The sequence below is a fragment of the Drosophila novamexicana genome, unplaced genomic scaffold (assembly GCF_003285875.2).
Source record: "Drosophila novamexicana strain 15010-1031.04,08,12 unplaced genomic scaffold, DnovRS2.1 tig00002159-arrow-arrow-pilon, whole genome shotgun sequence".
NCBI classification, from domain to species: Eukaryota; Metazoa; Arthropoda; class Insecta; order Diptera; family Drosophilidae; genus Drosophila; species Drosophila novamexicana.
Window position 1 is genome coordinate 89,037 of NW_020824951.1, and position 25,891 is coordinate 114,927.

At 42.4% G+C, this 25,891-nt stretch overlaps 6 protein-coding genes across 6 annotated transcripts; 3 read left to right on the forward strand and 3 right to left on the reverse strand.

The window, feature by feature from the left end:
• Nucleotides 1-59: 59 nt before the first annotated feature.
• On the reverse strand, nt 60-1,861 carry LOC115769006 (actin-related protein 10). The gene is made up of 3 exons (XM_030713715.1): nt 1,705-1,861; nt 1,484-1,636; nt 60-1,424 (listed from the first exon to the last, which is right to left on the reverse strand). The coding sequence occupies exons 1-3, from the start codon at nt 1,773-1,775 to the stop codon at nt 512-514; spliced, it is 1,137 nt and encodes a 378-aa protein (XP_030569575.1). The 5' UTR covers nt 1,776-1,861; the 3' UTR covers nt 60-511.
• Nucleotides 1,862-2,333: 472 nt separating this feature from the next.
• LOC115769008 (CWF19-like protein 2 homolog) lies at nt 2,334-4,707 on the forward strand. The gene is made up of 4 exons (XM_030713718.1): nt 2,334-2,474; nt 2,529-3,704; nt 3,772-4,494; nt 4,551-4,707. The coding sequence occupies exons 1-4, from the start codon at nt 2,388-2,390 to the stop codon at nt 4,677-4,679; spliced, it is 2,115 nt and encodes a 704-aa protein (XP_030569578.1). The 5' UTR covers nt 2,334-2,387; the 3' UTR covers nt 4,680-4,707.
• A 571-nt stretch (nt 4,708-5,278) lies between these two features.
• On the forward strand, nt 5,279-6,009 carry LOC115769000 (40S ribosomal protein S19a). The gene is made up of 2 exons (XM_030713710.1): nt 5,279-5,349; nt 5,465-6,009. The coding sequence occupies exons 1-2, from the start codon at nt 5,279-5,281 to the stop codon at nt 5,862-5,864; spliced, it is 471 nt and encodes a 156-aa protein (XP_030569570.1). The 3' UTR covers nt 5,865-6,009.
• Nucleotides 6,010-6,702: 693 nt separating this feature from the next.
• Nucleotides 6,703-7,293, reverse strand: LOC115769001 (probable small nuclear ribonucleoprotein G). The gene is made up of 3 exons (XM_030713711.1): nt 7,171-7,293; nt 6,967-7,114; nt 6,703-6,907 (listed from the first exon to the last, which is right to left on the reverse strand). Exons 1-3 carry the CDS (start codon nt 7,200-7,202, stop codon nt 6,857-6,859), a joined length of 231 nt encoding a protein of 76 aa, XP_030569571.1. The 5' UTR covers nt 7,203-7,293; the 3' UTR covers nt 6,703-6,856.
• Nucleotides 7,294-7,408: 115 nt separating this feature from the next.
• On the forward strand, nt 7,409-12,315 carry LOC115768999 (serine/threonine-protein kinase PAK mbt). Its single transcript, XM_030713709.1, has 3 exons — nt 7,409-9,092; nt 9,158-9,429; nt 10,455-12,315. The coding sequence occupies exons 1-3, from the start codon at nt 7,946-7,948 to the stop codon at nt 10,929-10,931; spliced, it is 1,896 nt and encodes a 631-aa protein (XP_030569569.1). The 5' UTR covers nt 7,409-7,945; the 3' UTR covers nt 10,932-12,315.
• Nucleotides 12,316-13,733: 1,418 nt separating this feature from the next.
• Nucleotides 13,734-20,912, reverse strand: LOC115769018 (nucleolar protein dao-5). The gene is made up of 3 exons (XM_030713729.1): nt 20,896-20,912; nt 13,968-14,488; nt 13,734-13,885 (listed from the first exon to the last, which is right to left on the reverse strand). The coding sequence occupies exons 1-3, from the start codon at nt 20,910-20,912 to the stop codon at nt 13,734-13,736; spliced, it is 690 nt and encodes a 229-aa protein (XP_030569589.1).
• Nucleotides 20,913-25,891: the final 4,979 nt, after the last annotated feature.

The window sequence follows — 25,891 nt, forward strand, 5'->3', positions numbered from 1 at the left end:
ACGAGAGAAACAGAAAAAAACCAAACACGAAAATAAACTGAAAAACAATACAAAAATAGTTAAAAAACACAAAGTGCCGTAAAGTACAGACATTTATTCGAGAGGATCCCATATTTGGGGATATCTCTGAAAAACGGGTTAAAATAAATAATTAGCAGCTGCTTAAAACGTGTTTAACTAAAGTATATTATTAAAAAGCAATTGTTTAAAAAAATCGCATTTCCTAAACACGATTCAAACGAGCCTTTTGCATCATTTGCCAGTTATTCCGAAGAGAAGATATATCTGGAGTTTCTCAATGCACAATAAACTCATAAGAAAATTTGTAGCTTTAAGCGCAATATGATACATTTTTTTATACTCGTATGCAAGTTTTTCCTACTCGAAGTTCACTTTTAGCCTATGACAATTGAATAGCATATAAAGAGTCTATATATAATACATGAATGCAATTTTGAAATAAAATCTGCGTGTGTGTATATATTGTATATATATGATAGATAGATATTGATTAGCCGCCATGCCGATTATCGCACAGATTACTCCAGTCGGGCACATGCTCGTTCCGCAGATACGACTCCTTGGACAGCGAACGCGTCTGTATCAGATCCGTGGCGCCGCACAGTGCGCCGCCCAGCCAGGCTGTAAAGTTTTGCTTGCCAATTGAATTGTAGAACTTGAACTGCAGTTCGCCGTGAAAACGCTCTCGGTAGTAGCTATCGTTGGCCAGCAGCTGTTGCAGCTCCTGTTTGAGGCGCGGCAGGAGGCCCAACACCATGGCACCGCCGCCAATCACAAATATGCTTTCGATCAGCGCACGGCGCACATCCATGCTGCAGTCGAGTATGGCGCGCAGTATCAGATGCGGCAGGCTATCGCGTTCATTGTTCTGCTCGAACATCAGCTCGTAAACCGATTCCCGAACGGTGCCGGGTATGCTAATCACCGCATCGCCATCACATATCGCATAGTCAACGCTGGGCGGCGGCGGAGGCGGCTGCGTCTGGTCGCTGCTGGCCCGCGCCTGGGCACGCTCATAGCTGTTGACAAAGCAGGTGCGTATCTTGATGTCCTCCAGCACACTGGACGTTAGCAGCGGCTCCTTGACGCCTGTCGCCACCAATTGACGCCGGATCTCATCATGCACAGCGCTGCTGCCGTAGCTATGATCCTTGAACGCGGACAGAATCTGCACACCACTGAACACGGGCATTATGGTTGTCTCACTGTAGCCAATGTCCACAACCAGGCCCGTGGGCACCGCCAGCGTTGAGAGCGCGATCAGATGGGCGGGCACAAACAGCACCGAGGAGACATCGAAGTGAATGAAGAGCGCACGCGCCAGCGTCTCCCGTATAATCGTCTGCCCGAATATGTTCTCGACAATCACAAATTTGCGCTCCTTGGGACTGACCAGCAGATGCCTGAAATTAATCAGAAATTAAATAGATTTTGGCCAACAACTTGTTGATGATGGATTTACTTGAAGAATATGGTTTGCAGAAAGTCCACAATTTGATCGTACAGCTGCTCGGTGCCCACATAGTCAAAGAGTCGCTTTGTCACGCCCGTTGTGGTCAGCACCACTGTTGTGGGTATAATCTTACGTGGATAGGCCTCCGCCGCAAAGCCTAGCCTGTAAGGAAGTGCGATGATATCATCCGACGAAAATGTAGTTTCGTGTTTGAATTGTTCGTTACTCACTTGGTGTAGGCAGTACCAATATCCAGGACAATTGGTGGCTTTTCTTGCATTACGCTCTCATACAGTGGCATAATTTAATCGCTTTTAGACAGCTAGCCAGCCGTGAAATTTAACTAAAGCTAAGCTACAAAAATTGGCAACAGCTGCGTTTGCAAATAGCGATTTCGATAACAACACTGCTAAATACGATAAGCTAGCAGATACGATATTGAAACTATCGATACTTTTGTGCGATATTTTGGAATTTGCAAACATTCAAACACCTGCAGCCACAGTTGTCACATGTGATACAAAACATGAAAAAAAAAACGGTTACACTATGTTTGCGATGGTACACATATACTTACAAATAATAAGTACATATTTTCCCTGCTTAAAAAATTATATAAATATTTTCCAAATATATACAATTTAAGTATTATAATGTTTTGTGGTAGCAGATTAACGTTATCAATGGTTAAATTGACAACCTCTTCATGGAAGTAGTACTGTTTATGGTTCAAATTAATTTGGTTAGGTGGCAATCTTGGCAGCGACTTGGACTAAAAAATGTGTTATCGATATATTGTCAGCTGTTTGTATATCGTAAACAGAAAGTGCGGTAGCGCTCGTTGGTTTGTTTATTTGCGCATCATTTGTTTAATTTGCTTTAATTGTAGCATACAAAATCATATTAATAAAAAATGAGTTTTATACAATTCGAAAGTGCGCGCGAAAAGGAGAAAGCACGTCAAGACCTCAGGGAAGCACGCGCTGAACTCTTAGAGCAGGTAAAAAAAAGTGTTAGCAGAAAAAACCGTATTACATCCACAATTTTGTAACAGGCAAAATCACGGGCGGAGGAGCGCAACAAACGGGAAATTCAAAAGGAGCTGCGCGGCGAAAGCAATTGGATGCTGCCAGCGCTAGCTAACAAATTGGACAAGCTGAGCAGCAAGTCAAAGAAGTCCAGCAAAAAGAAGAGCAAACACAAGTCCAAAGCGAAGTCGTCAAAATCGAAGAAGTCATCCAAAAAGAAGCGCAAAAAACACAAACACAGCAGCAGCAGCAGCGATAGCGACAGCGACAGTGATAGCTCCACTTCCAGCTCTAGCTCTAGTTCTGACTCGGACAGAAAGCAGCGCAGCCGCCACAAGAAAGTCAAAAAGAATCGCAAGCGGAGCGGAAGCAGCGCTGACGAGTGGGTGGAGAGTGCGCCCGCACAGGCTTTGGTGCAACGGGACAGCTGGATGACGGACAGCGCAGCTCTAATGCTGAAAACCTACTCGAAGGAGCGCAAGGAACCAGCCAAGCCCAACGAAAAGCTGCAGCAAATCGATGCTTATGATCCGGCCAAAAGCTGCCACGAGCTGAATCCCTATTGGAAAAGCAATGGCACCGGCCTGCCGGGCTTTCAAAAGCCCAAAGCCGACGACGATGAAGGTGAAGAGGATGCGCAACCAGCCAGCCACGCCAGGGCAATGCAACAGCCTCGTGGCAGCACGCGCAGCTGGCAAAAGCCCGGAACAGTCAAGGACTGCGGCAGCAGCAGCAGAAACAAGCGTAGCCCGTCACCTGCTACTTCAGACGCCAGCTCCGGCGAGGAAAGTGAAACGGAGCCGACGCATCTGACGGATGAGCAAATCAATGAATTGGCCGCCAAGGCCATTAAAGCCGAGCTCAAGGGCAAACCCGAACTGGCGGCTGAGCTCAACAAGCAGCTGGAGACGGCACGAAAGCAACGCACCGAACTCCTGGCCAGCGGCAAAGCGCCAGCAGCAAAGCCAAGCAAATCGCAGCAGCGGCAGGAACGCGATCACGTGCTGCTCACAAGGACCGATGCCAGCGGCAATGTGCGTCCACTCGTTCAGTCGCGCTCGGCAGCTGCCCAGGCGGATCCCAATGCGCTATACGGCGGACGCAAGGGCCAGAAGCGTGCCCAAAAGAAGGTGGACACGCATGTGGATGGGCAACGGGTGCGCTACTTTGCGGACGATGATCGCTACGATATCAAGCAGATGGTAATCCGTAATCTGTTTATATTTTCTTTCTCTTAACCGAGATCTAATTCCGTTCCATAATTTGCAGTTTGAGCGCGAGAAGCATGCGACCGCGGCGGACTCAAATCTGCAGTACGCCGACATCGTATCGAAGCACAAGAATCCCAATGATGATCTGGAGGATATATTTGCGGATCGGGTGCGCAAGAACATCACGGAGGCGGATGCCGAGAAGCGTGAACTGCAGCAGGCGATACGGGAGCACGAGAAACTGGCCGCAACGCTGGAGAACTGTGAACGCTGCTTTGACTCGGCCAAGCTAGACAAGCAGCTGCTGGTTGCCATGGGCGACAAGATCTATCTGAGCCTGCCCTGGCATGTCGGCCTGCAGAGCGGCCATTGCATATTGACGAGCATGCAGCATGTCTCGGCCAGCACACTGCTCGACGAAGATGCCTGGGAGGAGCTGAGCAACTTCCGTATGGCACTGACCCGCATGTTTGCCGCGCAGCGCAAGGATGTCGTCTTTTATGAGATCGCCAACAAGCTGCATCGGCGTCCGCATCTCACTGTCCACTGCATACCCATACCGGAGTCGCGGGCTGAGATGGCGCCATTTTATTTTAAGAAGGCCATCGAGGAGTCCGAGCAGGAGTGGTGCATTAACAAGCAGCTGATCTCACTGCGACAGAAGTCCCTGCGCGCTGCCATACCCAAGGGTCTGCCCTATTTGTGGGTGAACTTTGGCATGGATGCGGGCTTTGCTCATGTTATCGAGGATCAGGAACGTTTTCCAGCCAACTACGCACAGGTTTGTAAACATTGCTTAACTATAATAATTCTATTAATTAATTTTGATACTTTTAGGAAATTATTGGTGGCATGTTGGAGCTTAATCCGAATTCGTGGCGCAAACCGCGCAAGGAGCAAAACTCCATTGCCAAGGTCAAGTCGTTTGCGGAGGCGTGGCAAAAGTTTGACTGCACCGAGCACTAGGTCGACGCACTAAAAGCAACTTTGTAAAATTTAAATTTGCTACAAAAAAAAAAATAAATAACGTAAAATAAGCATGCGTTATTTTTGTTATATATTCAAAAAAGATATCGTGTATCGAATTTCAATCGATGTGTATATAAATCGATATATCGATAGGCAGTGCGTTGTGCACATTTCCAGCACTGGCAATTTGCTCAGATTAGGTGGCAGCCTTGTCAACGACAATAACCGCAGCCAACTTCGAGCGTCTTGTTCTTTTTTCCGGTTGACTTTGACTAGCAAGGTAGTGCTCGCGTTCGTTTACGTGAATATTTTTTTTTTATTGTTAAATTATTGCTGCAAATGCAAGGCAATAAATGAAAATGTGTGTCAACTAAAGTGCAAGCGTGAATGTTGCAATTGAATTACTTAAAAATGATAAAACTTACATTAAATACTTGAAAAAGCGACATGCGCTGAAATTCGCAGAATATTGTTGTCTTTGTTTGCATGTGTGCGTGCGTGCGAGTGTGTGTGCGTACGTTTGCGAATCGCAACGTGTTTTTTGTATTAATTTTTTTTTAAATTTCTTTAATGTTTGTATTTGTGCTATATTCTAGATGCCAGGTGTCACAGTGAAGGATATTGACCAGCATGCCGTTACCAAGGCGGTCGCAGTTTTCCTTAAGAAGTGAGTTTGCAGTTGGAGGCACTGCACAACACTGCGTTTGTGCGTACATAACCTCACAAATGCGTTTGTTTGTATATAAATATTTATAATATTCATATGCATAAATATGTTTTAGGACTGGCAAATTGAAGGTGCCCGACCAGATGGACATCATCAAGACAGCCAAATTCAAGGAACTGGCACCCTACGATCCCGACTGGTTCTATGTGCGTTGCGCCTCGATTCTGCGTCACCTTTACCACCGCAGTCCCGCTGGTGTTGGCTCCATCACCAAGATCTACGGTGGCCGCAAGCGCAACGGTGTGCATCCATCGCACTTTTGCCGTGCCGCTGATGGTGCTGCCCGCAAGGCGCTGCAGGCTCTTGAGCACGCTCGCCTGGTCGAGAAGCACCCCGAGGGTGGCCGCAAATTGAGCTCGATTGGACAGCGCGATTTGGATCGCATTGCCAACCAGATTGTGGCCAAGCAGCGTGACGCCGCCAAGCAGACTGGCCCTATTGTTATTTCCAAGTAAATTGATTGTGTTGTACCCGTGCCTGGACACCGCACCGAACCAATCCCCAAGTCTATAAAACTTATTTAGACTTCTACTGTAAGAGTTTTTTGTTTGCACACAAAACATACAAGAATATAAAAACAATTCACTAAAGTCTACAAAAACAAGCGTAAATATGCACTAAATCGTTTTCTTTGCCCACACGAAGCCATCAGGCTGTAAAGAAGGCAACACATCAGACCAAGTCGCCAAGTTGGAGGCTGCACAGATCTTGAAGCACATTGGAACAGTTCGCCCGTAAATTATCTACTCTTCAGCCGCATATAAATATAAACTGGTTTGGAAATATCTCTATGCCTGCTCTTTAGCAAACTATTCTCGCATAAGTTACCGTAGAAACGTAATATATATGATTCATATGCCGATATCTCTTATTGGACCACTATAGTTGCAGTTGACAGGAATTATCCTTTATCAATTTTTATATGATGAGTAAATATCTTGAGAGTTTTCCATAGAATAAGGGCAGGAACATGGTCTATTTCGTATACCCCAATTAGGCTTGACTTTATGCAAATTCTCATGACGGGACTAGTTTGCATAGAAACGGCTTGGTTCTGCTAGCTATACTGATCTGGAATATATATACTTAATGGCGTTGAAGATGTCTGCGTAAGATATTGCTGGACATATTGATAAAAGACGCAGGCTGCGAAAGAAATAACCAAAGCTGTGCACAACTTTCCATTCGATCACAACAGCTTAAGCCGAGACAAGTTAATAAATACAAGCACAATTATATTATATTCGCGTATGCCCTAACAGAGATTCAAATAAACGATGTGTGAAGCATCAATTTGTTGTTTACGAAGAATGTATTTAAAATTGATGAACATGAGGGTAGGTCCATGAATGATTTGTCAGAGCCTTAAGACTAGTTTGTTTGTTAAATAGTTCACATTTAACTCATTAACCGGCGGACAATGCTGAGGTACGACCCACGTTCTATATCAGACTCTATCTAACGCCTCGACCATGACAATGCTGTTGCCGCGTATCACCTGGAAAGCAATTGGTAAGTCTTAGTATATGTATAGTTGGATTGAGTGTCTAAGCGTACCACCATGCCAATACTATTCTTGGTATTATCCTTGCACTCCTCCACGGTATCGTCGAGCACCACGTTCATGAATGGATCGAAGCCGCGCAAGATGCCGGTGACTGCTCGGCCGCCATTCAGCTTGAGCATCATGCGTTTGTCCATGTACCTGGGTGGAGACATGTATTTGGTGATTCTTATAGATCGGCGGCATTAGGTACTTACTTTTTCAGCTCTGGCGGATGTGCTTTCGACATTTTGATTTAAAAAGTGTTTTGGTTTTTTGCACAATTAACAAAAATTGAGGCGAATCGACTCAAAGTAAAAATGCGAACTCGTTTTGGAGTGACCGTTTTGTAAACGTTTGCGCAGTGCTGTAAAGTGCAAGAAATGGAAACGCACTAAATGTGCTAGTGCTGCAAGCTGTGCCACAGCTATCGTACATTGTTTATGCTATGTGCGCATATATTTGGGTCATGACAACCGCAAACACGATACTATCGCGAGCATGGGCGATAGTTTTGCAGCTCTCTCGTAGCAACACAGCAACGATAACTGCTAGCATCGGCAATTAATAATTTTTAAGTTTATTTTTATTAGTTCTCAGATTGTGTTTGTTTGTTTTTGTTTACGTTAAAGTGTATTTATGTTAACTTGTTAGATAACGCAGCCAGCATTCGGTCAAGCCATGCGAATTGCTCATGTGAAAGTCGATTGAAAGCGCCTAAACACGAAATCTACATAAATCGCATCCGTCGCTGTCGCTGTCGCTGTCGCTGTCGCCGTCGCCTATGCCTCTGTGTACGTGATGTATGTGTGGATGTGCCTGCGCCAGTGTTAGTGTGTGCCCGAAGACTTTGTCGCTGCTGTCGCCTTTTGACGGGCCAAACAAAAGGGCGGGTAAAAGAAAAGTCAACAAAAGTTGCCCGAACGGGAACGAGGGGAAGCAGCAGCTCCCTGGCAATTTGCAATTGACAGCGCCATAACGGAACCATCAAAAATGTTCACAAAGAAGAAGAAGAAACCGCTGATCTCGATGCCGAGCAATTTTGAGCATCGCGTGCACACGGGCTTCGACAAGCGGGAGAATAAATATGTCGGCCTGCCGCTGCAATGGGCCTCCATTGTGGGCAATAACCAGATATTAAAGTCCAGCAATCGACCGCTGCCGCTTGTCGATCCCTCAGAGATAACGCCAACCGAAATTCTCGATCTGAAGACAATTGTGCGTCCGCATCACAATAACAACAAGGCGGACACAACATCGCTGAACAGCAGCAGCAGCACCATGATGATGAGCAATCCCTCTGGTGCGGCCGCAATGCTGCCCCAGCAACAGCAGCTGCAGCAACAGCAACAGCAGCAACAGCTGGTGCTGCCCAAGACATCGCATGTGGCGCGCTCGAATTCGTTGCGCAGCTCCAGTCCGCCGCGTGTGCGTCGTGTGGCCAATGTGCCGCCGGCTGTGCCCGAGGAGGAGTCGTCGGTATCAGCTGCTGCCACGCCCACACCAACAATGCCTGGCCATGGCTTTAAGCCGCAACAGCCGATGCCACACAACATGCTCTATCCCAGTCAACACGCCCATGCACATCCGCACCAGCATCCACATCCGCACACACATCCCAATGGCGCCGTCACAGGTCCACTGGCCGTGCGCACCGATCAGTACCGTGCTGCTCCGGGCATGCCGCAGCAACAGCAGCAGCAGCAGCAGCAAACATCGCCGGTGAGCTCTGTGGCCAGTGCAACGCGTTCTACGCATTCGCATCACAACAACAACAACAACAACAACAACAACAACAATGGCCAGAATCCATATCCCATGTACCCTGCCTCACAACAGCAACAGCAGCAACCAAAACTTGTGGCCGATCAGAATCAGAATCCACACATCAATCACGCCAAGACAGCATCGCGCGCCTCCAGCTCCAGTGGCAATGCAGCTGCACTGGCCGCTGCCGCCCAAGCACAGGCTCAGGCGCAGGCCCAGCCCAAACAGGAGCAGCGTCTGACACACGAGCAATTCCGTGCTGCATTGCAAATGGTTGTATCGGCGGGCGATCCGCGCGAGAATCTCGATCATTTCAATAAAATTGGCGAAGGCTCCACGGGCACCGTTTGCATAGCCACCGACAAGTCAACAGGTGAGTTGTTGCTGCTCGCATTCGTCCAAAAATTCAAGTACTATTTCCTTGCCAACCAATTGCAGGTCGTCAAGTGGCGGTCAAGAAAATGGATCTGCGCAAGCAGCAGCGACGCGAGCTGCTCTTCAACGAGGTGGTCATCATGCGTGACTATCATCATCCGAACATTGTGGAGACATACTCCAGCTTTCTGGTCAACGATGAGCTCTGGGTGGTCATGGAATATCTCGAGGGCGGCGCACTCACCGACATTGTCACACATTCGCGCATGGATGAGGAGCAAATAGCCACCGTTTGCAAGCAATGCCTAAAGGCTTTGGCCTATTTGCACTCACAGGTGCGTGACCAGCATGGGCAACAAGCCAACCCGAGACCCAACCCCAGCCACAGCCCAACAACAATTCAACAGCCAAAGCCTCACCCAATGTCTCTTTTTTTTCCCCCCATTTCAATGCCTTTCTATTTTCGTTCTTTTGCGCTTTCTTTCGCGGTTTGGTTTCAATTCCGAAATGTCGCCCGCCGCATATGTAATGCGATAGCTGGGCGCTCGGACGGACTCTGCTGTTGGCTTCTGGAAGCTAGCTAAAAAAAGAACCACAAATTTTGCTGACCCAACCCCTACCCTGTAAACCGAAGTCAGCCAAATGTGCATAATAGGCTTAACCATGCATCTATATATCTATTATCCATACTGGACAAGGCATTGGCCCTAGGAAAGCATTTCCGACGACCAAACGATTCGATTTAGCCATATCTGCAAGCATAACTCGAACCTTTGACGAGCTACAGATTGAGAATACTTCACTTTTTGGATCTTCCCAAGGAGAGGTAGAGCGGGAAATAGGTTAAAAATGGGGGCTTAGAGCTGCACTCAAAGATCAAAACAGATTTCATATAGAAAGAGATAGAGAGAGTAAGGGAGAGAACACATTTCTGTAGCGCAGGGTATCTCATAGTCGTATATGCTTGCTGCGTGTACTTTGTAGTTACAATTACTAAACACAAATGCGGCCTAAAGCTAGTCTTAGGCTCGTTTAGAAACGGGTTTGACAAATTAGCTAAGTATTTTTAATTAACGCGAGAGAGAGAGGGAGAGGGAGAGGGACAGAGGTCACATGTGCCCGTGTCCCGTGTCCCATAGTATCCCATAGTCGTGCAGGCTCTGCTCTTTACTTTTACAATTGTGCCAAATGCAAAACAGGTTCAAAGCAGGCTCAAAAGAGGTTTGAAACAGGTTCAAATATTATACTGGAATTTGCGCCCAATTAGAAAGAGAGAGCAAGCGAGCAGAGGGTATCTCATAGTCGAATGTACTTTTCTATTACATTAACTGTACACTAATTGCCACACCATTCCACACAGGGCGTCATCCATCGTGACATCAAATCGGACTCCATACTGCTGGCCGCGGATGGACGCGTCAAGCTGTCGGACTTTGGATTTTGTGCGCAGGTGTCGCAGGAGCTGCCCAAGCGCAAATCATTGGTGGGCACACCGTATTGGATGTCACCGGAGGTCATATCGCGTCTGCCATATGGCCCCGATGTGGACATCTGGTCGCTGGGCATTATGGTCATCGAAATGGTTGACGGTGAGCCGCCGTTCTTTAACGAGCCGCCGCTGCAGGCGATGCGTCGCATACGTGACATGCAGCCGCCAAATCTAAAGAATGCCCACAAGGTATCGCCGCGTCTGCAATCGTTCTTGGATCGCATGCTCGTCCGTGATCCAGCACAGCGTGCCACAGCCGCCGAGCTGCTGGCGCATCCATTTCTACGGCAAGCGGGGCCGCCATCGCTGCTGGTGCCGCTGATGCGCAACTCCAGACACCACACCTGAAGTGGGTGGGACACCTTGATGATCATTCAGGTTGACCACAATGATGCACTGCAGCCATTTGGGACACGCTTGCTGTTGCTTTAGTTTTCAAACTTTACTTAAATGTAGTATTATTCATACTTTGGCTACGCTTTTAGTACTTGGCAATTGCTACTTAAACCCCTCGTAAACCCCCCCGCCTCGCCCCACTCACGCACTATGCATTGTTAAGTCATTATGCCACGCCCTAAAGTACACACACCCACACACACACACGCACACACACACATTTTACGCATTAAGTATTCCATGTCGGCATTCAGCAAATGCTACACAATATTTTTTATAGATATTTAAAAAAGAAAACTCTCTTCTATGTGACCCCACCCCCTCCACCACTCCCGCTACCCCCTTTCCGTGCCCATTTTGTTATTGTTTCGTATAATTTGTAACATATTTTATATGATATATGTCTACACATAAGATCGTACGCAAAGTGTGCCTTTCTCTCGCGGAACAGACTAGAAAACATTTCAACGAATTCAATATGCATATGCATATATATATATATATACATGTATATTTAATGTGACCATGGAGGACAGCACTCGATTGTTATTGCCGTTTTGAGCCAAGGCGCAGCCATTGCAAAATGTTATTCTTTATAGGCAAATATCTATTCTTTTCAAGCGCCATTTGGTAACAGCTAATACTCGATCGAACGTGTTCTATATAAATCCAAAGCTCTGTTCTATGCAAATGCAACATTTTCTACATTTTCTACATTTTTTTTACATTTTCAACATGTTTTTTAAAATTGAATATTTTGTTTGATACTGTCTCAAAAGCGCAAGCGGGCACAGTTCTTGTCAATATAATGGTTTTACTCTATTATTAGCATATATATATATTTTAATTATTAATATGATTATATTTTTTGTGTGGTTATGTTGAGAGCTGCATTAACATTGTTCGAATATATAAACAAATATAAAACTGAATATATAGTATATTTAGCATAAGTATTGAGAAACAACGAATCATAAATATGGCTCATCTCCAACGAATATGATGTACTGGTTAAATAACCATTAATATACATATATATCATCCATATATATATATATATTTATATAGACTTAAGCAAGCCTGTACTTATTGTTGTCATTTGAACGCATGCTCCAAGCTAAGGCTCCATACAATCTACCCTATGTATAGCAATTATTTATATCATAAATAAGTTATATATATTGCTCGAAATCAGATTTGACATTTGTGGACTGTTAAACCCAAGATTATACAAAATACATTCCCCCAATTGACCCACAATTGAAAAATACCAATTATAAGTATATATACATCGATTTTTTTTTTTTTGAAAAACATTCTGTTCTGTAATTATTAACAAATAAACACACAGGTATTGAAACGTGCGTGTTATTATGATTTTTGTGCGTTAATTTTCAATATTATTTGTGCTTGTCTCTCTTTTGAATTGGTTTCAATTGAACCAAAGACAGAGTTGTCCCTATTAGTTGGTTTCAATTGAACCAAAGACAGAGTTGTCCTTTGAGTTGGTTTCAATTGAACCAAACACAGAGTTGTCCTTTGAGTTGGTTTCAATTGAACCAAAGACAGAGTTGTCCTTTGAGTTGGTTTCAATTGAACCAAAGACAGAGTTGTCTTTTCAGTTGGTTTTAATTGTATCAAACACAGAGTTGTCTTTTCAGTTGGTTTCAATTGTATCAAACACAGAGTTGTCCCTTTGAGCTGGTTTCAATTGAGCCAAAAACAGAGTTGTCTGTGGTTCGGTTCACAGTACGAACCAATAGCTCGGCTTTTCGTTCGGTTCGTGAACCAAGTTCTCCAAATGCATTCAAAGGGGGTTTCTTGGTGCCTCATAGCTAAACAAATAAAACAGTTCAATTTATTATTGATATATTTATTGGGTTCACGAACTGAATCCAAAGGCGGTTTGGAACCGTGAACCGAACCAAAAAGGATTTGCTCTCCTTTGGCTTTGCAGCCCTGGATAAAGTATACGTTATTTCAAAGAAAGTTCGACTATGTTTTTTATTTTTGAATTAAAAGAAATCCAGGCCAGATTTTCGCTATGCTAAAAATCTTAATAAAATTTACTGTCTTATGCCAGATAAAGTCAAATGCAGAGTTAATTTTTTTTTAAAAATATATATTTTTTTCATTCATTTTCTTTTATTTGTAATTGTTGTTTGATGTTGTTGTTGTTGTTGTTTGTTGTTTCTTGCTGTTTGTTGTTGCATTAGGCATTATTTTAGTTTATAAATTGTAAGGGTGAACATGGAAATGGAAATAAATGCGTGCCGATATATATGAGCTATATATATTCAATGCAAATATATATACACAAATACATGGGCACATAGCGTGTAAGGGGGGGGGGGGGGGGGGGTGCATGTGTATGTGTGCGAGTGTGTGCGTGTGTGTGTGTGTGTCGGTGCGTGCTTTGTGTGCTGTATGTGTGTGCGTGTGTGCGTGTGTGTGTGTGTTGTGCACAAAATAAATATATAAATCTTGCTAAAACACACACACACGCCCGCACACACACACAGACACACACACACACACACACACGCTAAAAATCAAATTGTGTACTAAAAACTAAGCGGCAGATCTGTAGCTGCCCATAGCTAGCCGTGAGTGTGAGCGAGAGGGAAACAGAGAGAGCGAGAGAGAGTGAGAGCGAAAGGGAGGGAGACAGTCAGAGAGTGGGAGAGTGTGTGTGTCAAATAACGGTTAATTTATATATATATTTATATATATATATATATATATATTTATATTTTAATTGCGCTTCCTCAAGGGCAAGCGACTGTTGAGTGGACGCTTGGGCTTTGGCTGCTCCTCCTCCTTTTGCTCGGATTCCTCGGCAGCGGCGTCCACCTCGGGCTCCGGCTGGGCGGACTTCAGGGGCTTGGCCAGCTTGCGACGGCTGACTGTGTTTGGGGCGAGAACAAGAAAACGGATAAGTCAACTATTTTCGGGCCGAGATTGGATTTGGTAAGAAATATAACATACGTGCTGCATTGCTCTTGTAGCTCTTGGCGGGGGCAGCTGGTGCGGGCGCTGGCGCCGCATTGCCGCCGGCGGACTCCTCCTCTTCGGCGTTGGCCTCATCGTCGGACTTCTTGGCCGGCTTGCTGGCGGGCGTTTTCTCGCTGCGATGCTTCTTGGCGTTCTGCTGGCGGCGCTTCAGCGAGTTGAGGAAATCATCGTTGGAGCGGAAGGGCCGAATGACGGGTCCCACCTTTTTGGGCGGCTCGGTTGTGGTCGTTGTGGAGCTGGCCGCTGCCTCGTCCTGCTCATCGCCATACTGGCCATGCTCACCGGCGCCGGCATCCTCATTGTATTCATCCTCCTCGGCAGCATCGTCATGTGCGGGCGCCGGCGTTGTTGTTGTCGTCGGCTTGGCCGCCTTGCCCACGGGGCGACGCAGTGCAGCGATTCTCTTCGCTGGCGATGCATTGCCAGCGGGCGCGCCCTCCTCTTGGGCTGCCACCAGTCCGTAGCACAGTGCGCAGATTATGAAAAGCAGGCAGCTGTCGATGCAAACCAAATAAAAACAAAAATCAGTTTCAGTTGGTTGAGGTTAAGTGCGCGGTTTGAGGTTATGTTCGGCAGCACTGAGTTGCAACGTATGCGAACTATTTAGTTTTGATAAGCTGCCAGAAACTTGAAGTATTTACAAATTAGTGCTTTCTTTAGTTTGATGTTATACATAGAATTTGCGGTTATGTATAAACTTTGAGGTTATGCATAAGCTTTGAGGTTATGTATGCAGCTCGTATACTTAACTGATGTCCCTAAACTGATTTAACAGCACCAAATGTTTGATTTTGATAAGTTGAGAGGTATGGCAAGTGTTTATACGAACGAACCTGCTTTAGGTTCAGGTTATGTAGAAGCTTTGAGGTTATGTATGCAGCCCGAAATGGCGTTAAACTAATTTAGCAGTGGAAAATGTTTATTAACGATACGTTTTAGAGGAATTTCAAGTGTTTCTAGAAAGGAACATGGTTTAGTTTGAGAATAATTACGTAACATTTGAAACTCTTCCATAAGGAAATTGTTTATATAAATAAAATCTCATAAAAACCGTATGCATAATTCTATTAAGCCGGCTTTGGCTGGAACTCTGAAATATGTTGCCCGACAAGCACGAGGCACACTTTCAATTGAAATTCTCCATACTCAATTAGCTGGCATCTCTAAAGACACATATGTGCATAAAGATAAATATATATATATATATATATATATATATATATATGTGCATATAGATATAGATATATATATGCATGATTTCTTTTCTGGTCTGGTTGAACGGGTTGTGCTGAGAACCTGAACCGGACTTGGCTGGTAAAAACACGTACCATACATAAATTGTGTGTGCACACACACACACACATGTGTATATATATACAGCTATATATATATGTGCATATATATTCATAAGCCATGTGCGTCTGGACACAAATAAATAAATATATTAAGATAGGCCATAAAGATATGTATGCGCCGTCTGTTGCTGCTGCTGCTGCTTCTTCTTCTTTGTCATTGTCGTTGTCTTCTTCTTCTTTTTCACGCCCGAGATGTGCTAACAATTATTAATGCTTAAAGGTCAGCTAAACGGGTTTTGTTTTTCTTTTTTTCGGACTCACTTTCGATTTTAAATTTATGCGCTTACGAATTCGATTTTGTCTTCTTCTTCTTCTTTTTATTTTTTGGTTACTTTTTTGTTGTTGTTGTTGCTATTTTTATGGATTTGTGCTGCCTTTTCGCATGCTAAACAAAAGACTTAGGCAGCGAACTTGTTTTCAAATACTTCTGGCAACAGTCGCCAGCGGCTAAGTCTAAGGCCAGAGCCTGCAGTTGGCTGTTAGTTAGACCGCCCAACCGCCGCCCACCCGCCCCCTTGCTGCAGCTGCGCCAAAAGGCAACAGGTGCTTATGCAAAAGTAACAGCAACAGCAACAACAGCAGCAACAGCAACAACAGCAACAACAACATGTGTAAACCAGTTGGCCGTTGCCAGCGCCAGAATAATTTGAAATGCGCACATGATCGGCACATGCAATTGGCTAATAACGGTAAAATGTGCAAGCCGCCAGCTCGGGCCCAAGTCAACGGCGCAGTCATGAGGGCGAGGCCCAGGCCCGCCCCAAACCCAACAACAATAACTGCTGTTGCTGTTGTTGTTTTCATTTGTAGCTGCTGTTGCCGCCGGGTTGCATCTTTTCGCATTGATTAGGGTCAACTGCGGCATGTCCGAGCGACTCTTTGCATTTCAATCGCCGCCCGCCGCACTTATGCAACATACCCATGGAAAGGTGAAAGGCGCGTCGCCTCCAGCCAGTTGCTGTTGCTGTTGTTGTGGGTGCGTGTTGCTGGCGTGCCTGGCATCATTAACTGCTGCTGCTTCTACTTTTTCTTCTTCTTCTTCTTCTTCTTCTTCTTCTTCTTGTCGCTTCTTAATCGAAATTCAAGCCAAGCGCCGTGTAGTTGCTGCAAGTCTCTGCGTACAGCCCCATGTCCATGTCTATATGACATTTGGCGTCGTTGGCTTTGCTTGAACCGGTTTTTTGGCATTTTGGGAACTGGGAAACTATTGAAACGCTCTCCGAGACAATACCCAACACACACACACATGCAATCATTTCTAGCCAAGCCCCGAAAAACAGTTTTAGCTCAGCAACAACCTGTTATATAAGCAACATTAGTTGCAAATTTATGATAAGGTAAACGTCAGCCAAGCGCCGAGAATCTTTAAGTGCAAGGCGGAACCATTCGTTTAATGATGCTGCATCATCCACATCATCAACATCATCATCATCAGAAACACCATATGCAGCCACGACTAGCAGATACCCAGGGCCATGCACATTTTCAATGTGAAGCAGCAACAAGAGGCAATCAAAAGAAACTTGGACAAGCCGAACATTAAATACCCTTTGACTGCGCTGGCTTTGCATGTTGATCAAAAATATATATACATATATACCTAATGGAATTGGAGATGCTTTCTACTGCCTGTTACAAATACATTTGATACAGTTTATGAAAGAAAACAAAACATTTTGCCATTTTTGGAACAACTTCTCCTACAGAGCTATATGATATATGATATAGTAGCATATATATGATATATGAGTTTCGCTTCATAGTTAAGATTTTCTTCATAATAAGAACTCGCTTGCGTTCAGCTCCCTTATGATATATCAGACAACAAACATGTTTCATCTATAGGTATAATAGATTTGAACAATGTCGTAAATTCCGATCAAGTATATATATATATAAGCCTTAGGGGCTGAGGAATGTCTCACAATTTCCATGACAAAATCAAATTACCCTTGAGAAGTGTATAAAAACGTAATTAAGAACAATACAAATATTTGTGGTACCAAGGCTTGAATGCTGTCATTTAATTTATTAACACTGTTTTTGAGTGTTGTGAGCCGCGAGCGCGCTCTTGAAATGCGAAGCTTGTTTTCGTGTGCATACATTAAAGTCTACAAATTATTGATTAACAAATTATGATTTATGCATTAAAATCCGATTTTATTGAGCGCTTTTTGCTTATAAATGAAAACAAAGCGAAACGATAGAAAACTGATTATTTTTAAAACTTTTTATATATATTTAAAAAGAAAAGTTCGTTCTATTAAACTGGAAAAAAACGTTTGATTTTATTGAACTATTTTTGTTTATTCAAAATCAGTTTTTTATATTAAAAAAAAATATGTATGCAGCTAAATTCTTATTGTTAATAGCCAATTACTTTTTGCTATTTTGCAACACTGTTTTTTTTTTTTGTTTAGAACAAACCGAAAATATTTGTAGAACTTGTGCCGCATTTGGTTGGGAAGAAAGCATCTGCCAAAAGTCTGCTCTGAAAGTTTTGCTGAAAAGCTAGCTTATATGTATATAGCTGATGCGCAATACAGGGTATATGGTGGGCATATCAGCAGTGAAGCCATTTGTTATTTGCGCTTCAAAAAGTGTTCGCGTGAAGAGGTCGGCCAACAAAACTTCACAATTCAGTTAAAAGTGTTTTTCTTGTTTTCAACTCAGTTTGGTTTTCGCCCTCTTTTTGGCTTGTTTCGCTTTTTATTCGCTTTTTATTCAGTTTTTATTTTGTGTTTATCACATGAGATTATGATTTGCATTTGCGGAATTAGTTCATGGCGATGGCGTCATGGGCTCAACTTTATGATGTTGTACGCCAGAAAAAAAAACGGAGACAAAAAAATCACAATAATAATAATAATAATACAATAAAGCTGAAAGGCTAATTTTGCCAATAGCCATGCCCCCAAAACGGGTCACTATGCTAATTGCCCATCTATAGTCGGAGTTGGAGTCATGCCTGGCCATATATATAAGTGTATAAATGTATATGTATATATGGGACAGCTCAAATACAATTACGAGCTTTAAAGAAAAAAACGTGCGCATTTGTTGCTGTTGTTGTTGTTGTTGTTGTTGTTGCTGTATTTACTTGGGCTGTAACTGCTGTTGTTGCTGTTGCTGCTGTTGTTGTTGTCGCTTAAGTGGGTTCAATAACGGTGCATTGTGACGGCGCAAGTACGTGTTGTGGCCAATAGTCGCAGCCAATCAGTTAGTCAAGTCAGCAAGTTCGTTGCCTGAGTCTTTTGATTTGTGTTACAGTTTCTCTATTTGACGTGCTTGTTGTTGTTGCTGCCGCTGTCGCTGCTGCTGTTAGTTGGCTTACATTGAATTTGGCTTATGAAATGCACGCAAGCACACACACACACACACGCACACACGCAGGTGTGTGTTTAACACCTTGTTGCCAATTTGACAAAGTCCTTGAAAATAACTTTAAAGAAGAAAAAAAAAACGCTTTTTTGCTGCAAAACTTTTGCCAGCAACATCCAACTACATATGATGTGTACAAGTGTGTGTGTGTGTGTGTGTGTATGTGTGTGTGTGTTTCTGTGTGTGTATTCTGGTTTGGTTTTTGGCATGCACATGATCTGATCTCTCTTATTTAAATAATATTGCATAATGCGAGCGATTTGTGCGCCAAAAATGAAATGAAACGCATGTAAAACGACAGCAGCAGCAACAACAACAACAACAGCAACAACAACAACAACAACAACATGACAAACCCCCAAAACGCCAGCGAAACTAAATTAAAATCCTGATCTTGCCGTCAAATTGGCGCTTGTTGCTGCCGTCTGCCGTCTGCTGTTGCTGGCGATATATATACATATATATATTTTTTTTGCCTCGACTGTGATTAATTCCCCCATGCGCTATGCGATTAACATACATCTTATATACACACACACACACACACACACACAAAATATGTGCATGCATGTGTGTGCGTGTCTGTCAGCTTGCATTAAGAGTGCAACCGTTAATTTATAAGACAACATCGCAGCCAAGCAGCAGCAATGTGCACAGTTTGCAGCGCTTGGTAATTAATCCAATATATACTCGCAGTTAATTTTGCCAACAGCAACATCCTGCCCGGCCAGCCGCATGGCCCCCGCGCTGCCCATGCCATTTGGAACGCCAAGCTAAGCATGTGTTGCTGGCGTGCAGACGACAATAGCGACAGCAGCAACAGCAAGCAGCAGCAGCAGCAGCAGACGGCAGCATCAGCTGGCGACCTTGAAACATTTCTTTCAATCAATGCACTGACAGCCCGTCAGACAGACAGACAGACAGACAGTTGAATGAGCCTCTTCTCACATCAAGTGGCTGGTTGCTGTTGCTCGGCGACAACTGCGATTGAAACGGCAACGGCAAAGGCAACAGCAATTGCAGCTGGGAATTGGCATTTGCCATTTCTTTGTGCCGGCAAATGCCACAAGGCAACAACAACAACAACAGCAGCAGCCACATCATGTTAATGATCATCATTGGCAACAACAACATCATCATCATCATCAGCTAAGTTAAAACGTTGGCGTGTTAAAGTTCAGTTGAGGCATTCGGTTCACAGATTTCTTGCACCAACTTTTCAAGCCAAAGTCGTGCTTGAATCATAAAAAAAAGAAACAAAAGCCTGAGACGTGAAACTAGCAAATACCCTGCAAAGGCTTTGTAAGAGATGCATAGATAGATAGATAGATAGATAGATAGATAGATAGATAGATAAATAGATAGATAGATAGATAGATAGATAGATAGATAGACAGATAGATAGAATGATAGATAATAGTCGTTAAATACATGAGCTAACTCTTATGCATGCTAAGGAACCAGGTAAAGCCAGCTAAAGCCAGGTAAAGCCAGTTAAAGCCAGATAAAGCCAGGGAAATCCAGGTTAAGCCAGTGCCAACCAACTCTTGCAACTGGGGCCAATGTGCAAAGATTATGGAGAAACTCTGAGAATAAACCTAAAATATGCTCAAATATGTGCACACCAAATTTCAGCTTCATAACTCAAGGCGCATGCTTGCCTCATTCACGCTTGCCTCTTGTCGCCTTGCTTTGCAATTAATGCAATATCTTGTATATTAGCTGCTGGCAGGCTCTAGACTTGGCAAGCCAAATTTCATGGTTCTAGCCTTAACAGTTCCCGAGTTCAATGGGTTTGGTCGGGCAAATGGAAGCGACTCGATAAACTGAGACGTGAATTCAGTGCAAAAAAAAAAAAAACAAAAAATGTTGGCAGCCCTGGCCAGCTGCCAGGCGGAGAGCAGAAACTTATTTCGACATCGGCTAATTGAATGCCTAAATTGCTTTATTAACGATCTTAGGTTTTATAATATAACATAAATATACCAAAACACGTCAGCAAATAAAACGAACAAAAAAAAACCAAATAAGCGATTTTAATAAATGCAGAAAAAACTGGATTAACAGCGCGGCAAACACCAAAAAAAAAAAAGATAAGCAAAAAAAAAATATTGGAAAAAAACCCACAAAAAGTATGTAAATTATTAAAAATATATCTCACTCACATGTTGAAGTACTTCATTTTGTGTGTGTGTGTGTGCGTTGTGTGTATATATATATATTAAAAAAACTTGAATTAAAAAAAAAAAATATTGAAAATCTTTTTCGAAAAACGCGCGAAACGTACAAAAAATTCACGACGATATTTATTTATATTTATTGAATATTTGATAAATAAACTTCTTTTTTTGTTCAACGAGCTTTAAAGACGCACAGGGTTAGACACTGAGGACTGTGGAGACTGAGGACTGTGGAGACTGTGGTGACTGTGGAGACTGTGGAGACTGAGTCTGGGGCACAACTGAGTGCTGAGTGCTTAAGCCACGATCACGATCGACTTCTAGAGGCTGACTGAACGTTACTTATGCCGTGTGCATGGAGTTAACCTACGGCCACCCAATATTTTTGTGGCTGCCAGCGACGCTTGATTTGATTTTTCTTCTTTTTCTCTCTTATTTTGTGGCCGCAGCAGGCAGCGACTGCGACGCCGGCAGCGGCGGCGGCGGCGGCGGCGGCCAACAACAGGTTGGTGTCCGCCCTAATCCGAATAACCAGCGGCTGCAACTGGGCTATAGAGGTGGGCGGGGGGCGTGTGGCGAGGGGTGTGGTTCAGCAGGGTGCGGGCGATTTGAGTTTGCCGTTGACGCAGGCTCCGCTCGTAATTATATGCAAAGAGTGCAGGAGCACTTCTGGTTTCAGTCAATTTGTCATTGCTGCCGCTGCCGCTGTCGCTGCCGCAGTCGCTGTGGACGTCAGCGCTGGCTGCGCTGCCGGCGCCAGTTGTGGCTTTTGTGCTAGCGACAGGTTTTCTTTGGCTTTCGGCAGCCGACGACGACGGCGACGAGTCTTAGGTTTGGCTTTTATTTTAGCATACCCTGTAATCGTGGTATAGACAAAAGTGGGTAGCATGCGCTTGTGCTGTTGAATGCAACGGACATAGTTTGACATGTTCTAGCATTATATATTATCATATATATTCCATATTTGTCACCCTGCTTTCCCTTAAGCCTAAGCTCATCTTCTGGTTCGAGCTACATTTGCAAGGAAATAGTTTTATTTTACTATTTTTAACAAAACTCGCTTGCTTATGCAAATTTCATAAAATCTGTGAAAAATATTGAAAATAATATCCAAATTGTAATAAATATATTCAAAAATGCATTTTTCATTTAAGTTCGTAAATATGTTTATTAAACGCTATCAAAAGTTTCTTTTAAATTCCTTTACAGCACTTGCGTGTGTCGGTCGCCTTTTCCGCTGTTATTAACTGTGTTAAACAGTGTTGGTTAACGACAGATTTTAATGAATTTCAAATTTAACAAAGTTGGTATTTAATTTGTTGGTATTTTTGTGCAGTATTTGCTGCAAACATTGTGATCTTTATAGGAAATTAATCAAATGAAATATATATAATAATATGTATATAAAGATATAAATATGTAACTTTAGCTGCGCTTAGACTCACTTACAGGGTATCTGCAGGTCATGCAGCTGCTACCATTATATTTGTTTATTTGTATTTTCTTTTGACTTCACTTTACTTATGAGCTTTATTAATTAATTTATTGATTTTGGGCCAATTGTTGTTATAAACACTTCGGCTGGTAAATCCCGACTTCGCAGACATGTAAAAAGATCAAGAAAGAAACGTCCCGATTTACATACGCCAGCCAACTATGGCCATATCAATATATATATATAGATTGATATAGATTTGTGGATGTGCATAATTTGGTAGACTCGCATGCCGCATTATGCGCCGTCGGCCTTGAACTGATTTGTATCAAAATGCTGGGCGCGGGCGAAACTTGAATGTTAATTGCGATATAATATCGATGTTGGATCTTCAAATTCATAGGGGCAGCTGTGCATAGATATCCAATCAACTTAATAATTGAACTTCTTTGAACTTCGGCTAGATGTTCTGGCCAGCTGCTGGGCCAAGTCCGGCTAATTATGTGGTCACTGCCTTCAGCTCGAAAATAACAATAATAATAAAAAATCAAATAAACACTGGGCAACTTACCTTGAACTACAAAATGTCAACGTATGCAGGGGGCGCGGTCGGGGCTGAATTGTCGGACACAAAAAGAAAAAAAAATAACAAGTATCTTATGGCTACCCTGTAAAAATGTGTAAAAAAGGCAGACAATCGAAAAGAAACAGAAACTTGTTCAATTATTAACAACATGCATTTGCATTCGAATCAAACTAGAAATCAAATATCCAAAATCTCAAATCAGAAATCAGAAATCAGAAATCAGAAATCGTATCGCATCGCATCGCATGCAAATGCAATCTGATCAAACTATTCGTCTATGCTAATCTATTATTCATACAATCTTACTATGCATTACAAGCTATTAATAATTATTATGATAAACGGCCGAGACAAAGACGAAACCCAAAACCCAACCCAGACGCGATCTTCGCGTGAAACTCTTCGTTTTGTTTTTATTATTATTATTATAGTTGGGTCCGCAGATGCAAATGTCAACGCGCAGTCGGAGTCTGTTGCAACATCGCTCAGGGGCAATCCATAAGGTTTACCAGTCCAACCTGCCCAAAACTGTCCATAAAATAAAAGAAAGAAACAAAAAAAGAAGCAAAGCAAAGTCCAGCTTAGACAATATTTTGCCCAAATTGCATACTAAAAAAAAAATCAATGTGGCCAGAACAATGTTTGAACGATGTTCTTAATTTTGTAACGAACCTATCGATTTTTGATTTGCCAATTTATTATAGGGAATCCCTACGATTTCAAAAAGGTATAATATTTCAAAATCCGACAATATTCGACGTTCCAAAACGACATAACTGCGCGGAGATATGACGTTCCAAAACGACATAACTCCAGGCGGAGATATGACGTTCCAAAACTTTTTCGATGATTTTTTTCGAATATCTTCTGTAAATATTGTCGGATTTTGAAATATTATACCTTTTTGAATTCGTAGGGATCCCTACCATAAATTGGCATTCAAAGAAATTCAAAATCGATGGGTAAGAAAAAATGATTGACCAAAAACCGATTCGTTTTCAAAATCAACCTTTTTTGATGATTTTTTGGCATATCTCGGCCAAATAATGTCAGATTTTGGAATTTTATACCATTTTGAGCTCGTAAGGATCAGTACTATCGATTGGCATCAAAAATATGAAAATCGAAAAGGTCGTTTTGAAACGACATAACTCCGCGCGGAGATATGACGTTCCAAAACGACATAACTCCGCGGGAGATATGACGTTCCAAAACGACATAACTCCAGGCGGAGATATGACGTTCCAAAACTTTTTCGATGATTTTTTTCGAATATCTTCTGTAAATATTGTCGGATTTTGAAATATTATACCTTTTTGAATTCGTAGGGATCCCTACCATAAATTGGCATTCAAAGAAATTCAAAATCGATGGGTAAGAAAAAATGATTGACCAAAAACCGATTCGTTTTCAAAATCAACCTTTTTTGATGATTTTTTGGCATATCTCGGCCAAATAATGTCAGATTTTGGAATTTTATACCATTTTGAGCTCGTAAGGATCAGTACTATCGATTGGCATCAAAAATATGAAAATCGAAAAGGTCGTTTTGAAACGACATAACTCCGCGCGGAGATATGACGTTCCAAAACGACATAACTCCGCGGGAGATATGACGTTCCAAAACGACATAACTCCAGGCGGAGATATGACGTTCCAAAACTTTTTCGATGATTTTTTTCGAATATCTTCTGTAAATATTGTCGGATTTTGAAATATTATACCTTTTTGAATTCGTAGGGATCCCTACCATAAATTGGCATTCAAAGAAATTCAAAATCGATGGGTAAGAAAAAATGATTGACCAAAAACCGATTCGTTTTCAAAATCAACCTTTTTTGATGATTTTTTGGCATATCTCGGCCAAATAATGTCAGATTTTGGAATTTTATACCATTTTGAGCTCGTAAGGATCAGTACTATCGATTGGCATCAAAAATATGAAAATCTAAAATTTGACCAAAATCGACAAAAAAGCAAGGGGTTACATCACGTTTTTTTTCAAATTCGGGGTCGGTTCAAAAATCAAAACTTTTTCGATGATTTTTTTCGAATATCTCGGGTAAATATTGTCGGATTTTGAAATATTATACCTTTTTGAATTCGTAGGGATCCCTACCAAAAATTGGCATTCAAAGAAATTCAAAATCGATGGGTAAGAAAAAATGATTGACCAAAAACCGATTCGTTTTCAAAATCAACCTTTTTTGATGATTTTTTGGCATATCTCGGCCAAATAATGTCAGATTTTGGAATTTTATACCATTTTGAGCTCGTAAGGATCAGTACTATCGATTGGCATCAAAAATATGAAAATCTAAAATTTGACCAAAATCGACAAAAAAGCAAGGGGTTACATCACGTTTTTTTTCAAATTCGGGGTCGGTTCAAAAATCAAAACTTTTTCGATGATTTTTTTCGAATATCTCGGGTAAATATTGTCGGATTTTGAAATATTATACCTTTTTGAATTCGTAGGGATCCCTACCAAAAATTGGCATTCAAAGAAATTCAAAATCGATGGGTAAGAAAAAATGATTGACCAAAAACCGATTCGTTTTCAAAATCAACCTTTTTTGATGATTTTTTGGCATATCTCGGCCAAATAATGTCAGATTTTGGAATTTTATACCATTTTGAGCTCGTAAGGATCAGTACTATCGATTGGCATCAAAAATATGAAAATCTAAAATTTGACCAAAATCGACAAAAAAGCAAGGGGTTACATCACGTTTTTTTTCAAATTCGGGGTCGGTTCAAAAATCAAAACTTTTTCGATGATTTTTTTCGAATATCTCGGGTAAATATTGTCGGATTTTGAAATATTATACCTTTTTGAATTCGTAGGGATCCCTACCAAAAATTGGCATTCAAAGAAATTCAAAATCGATGGGTAAGAAAAAATGATTGACCAAAAACCGATTCGTTTTCAAAATCAACCTTTTTTGACGATTTTTTGG

Excerpts from the sequence above, each read along its gene's own strand:
- LOC115769018 (XM_030713729.1), bottom strand. Across the intron at positions 13,886-13,967 it reads CTACAAGAGCAATGCAGCAC|TCAGCCGTCGCAAGCTGGCC; the intron begins GTATGTTATATT and ends CCCCAAACACAG.
- LOC115769000 (XM_030713710.1), top strand. The coding sequence starts at position 5,279 with ATGCCAGGTGTCACAGTGAAGGATATTGACCAGCATGCCGTTACCAAG. Across the intron at positions 5,350-5,464 it reads GTCGCAGTTTTCCTTAAGAA|GACTGGCAAATTGAAGGTGC; the intron begins GTGAGTTTGCAG and ends AATATGTTTTAG.
- LOC115769008 (XM_030713718.1), top strand. The coding sequence starts at position 2,388 with ATGAGTTTTATACAATTCGAAAGTGCGCGCGAAAAGGAGAAAGCACGT. Across the intron at positions 2,475-2,528 it reads GCGCTGAACTCTTAGAGCAG|GCAAAATCACGGGCGGAGGA; the intron begins GTAAAAAAAAGT and ends ATTTTGTAACAG. Across the intron at positions 4,495-4,550 it reads TTCCAGCCAACTACGCACAG|GAAATTATTGGTGGCATGTT; the intron begins GTTTGTAAACAT and ends TGATACTTTTAG.
- LOC115769001 (XM_030713711.1), bottom strand. The coding sequence starts at position 7,202 with ATGTCGAAAGCACATCCGCCAGAGCTGAAAAA. Across the intron at positions 7,115-7,170 it reads CATCCGCCAGAGCTGAAAAA|GTACATGGACAAACGCATGA; the intron begins GTAAGTACCTAA and ends GTCTCCACCCAG. Across the intron at positions 6,908-6,966 it reads AGAATAGTATTGGCATGGTG|GTGATACGCGGCAACAGCAT; the intron begins GTACGCTTAGAC and ends ATTGCTTTCCAG.
- LOC115769006 (XM_030713715.1), bottom strand. The coding sequence starts at position 1,775 with ATGCCACTGTATGAGAGCGTAATGCAAGAAAAGCCACCAATTGTCCTG. Across the intron at positions 1,637-1,704 it reads ATTGGTACTGCCTACACCAA|GCTAGGCTTTGCGGCGGAGG; the intron begins GTGAGTAACGAA and ends ACTTCCTTACAG. Across the intron at positions 1,425-1,483 it reads CTGCAAACCATATTCTTCAA|GCATCTGCTGGTCAGTCCCA; the intron begins GTAAATCCATCA and ends GATTAATTTCAG.
- LOC115768999 (XM_030713709.1), top strand. The coding sequence starts at position 7,946 with ATGTTCACAAAGAAGAAGAAGAAACCGCTGATCTCGATGCCGAGCAAT. Across the intron at positions 9,093-9,157 it reads AGCCACCGACAAGTCAACAG|GTCGTCAAGTGGCGGTCAAG; the intron begins GTGAGTTGTTGC and ends AACCAATTGCAG. Across the intron at positions 9,430-10,454 it reads TGGCCTATTTGCACTCACAG|GGCGTCATCCATCGTGACAT; the intron begins GTGCGTGACCAG and ends CATTCCACACAG.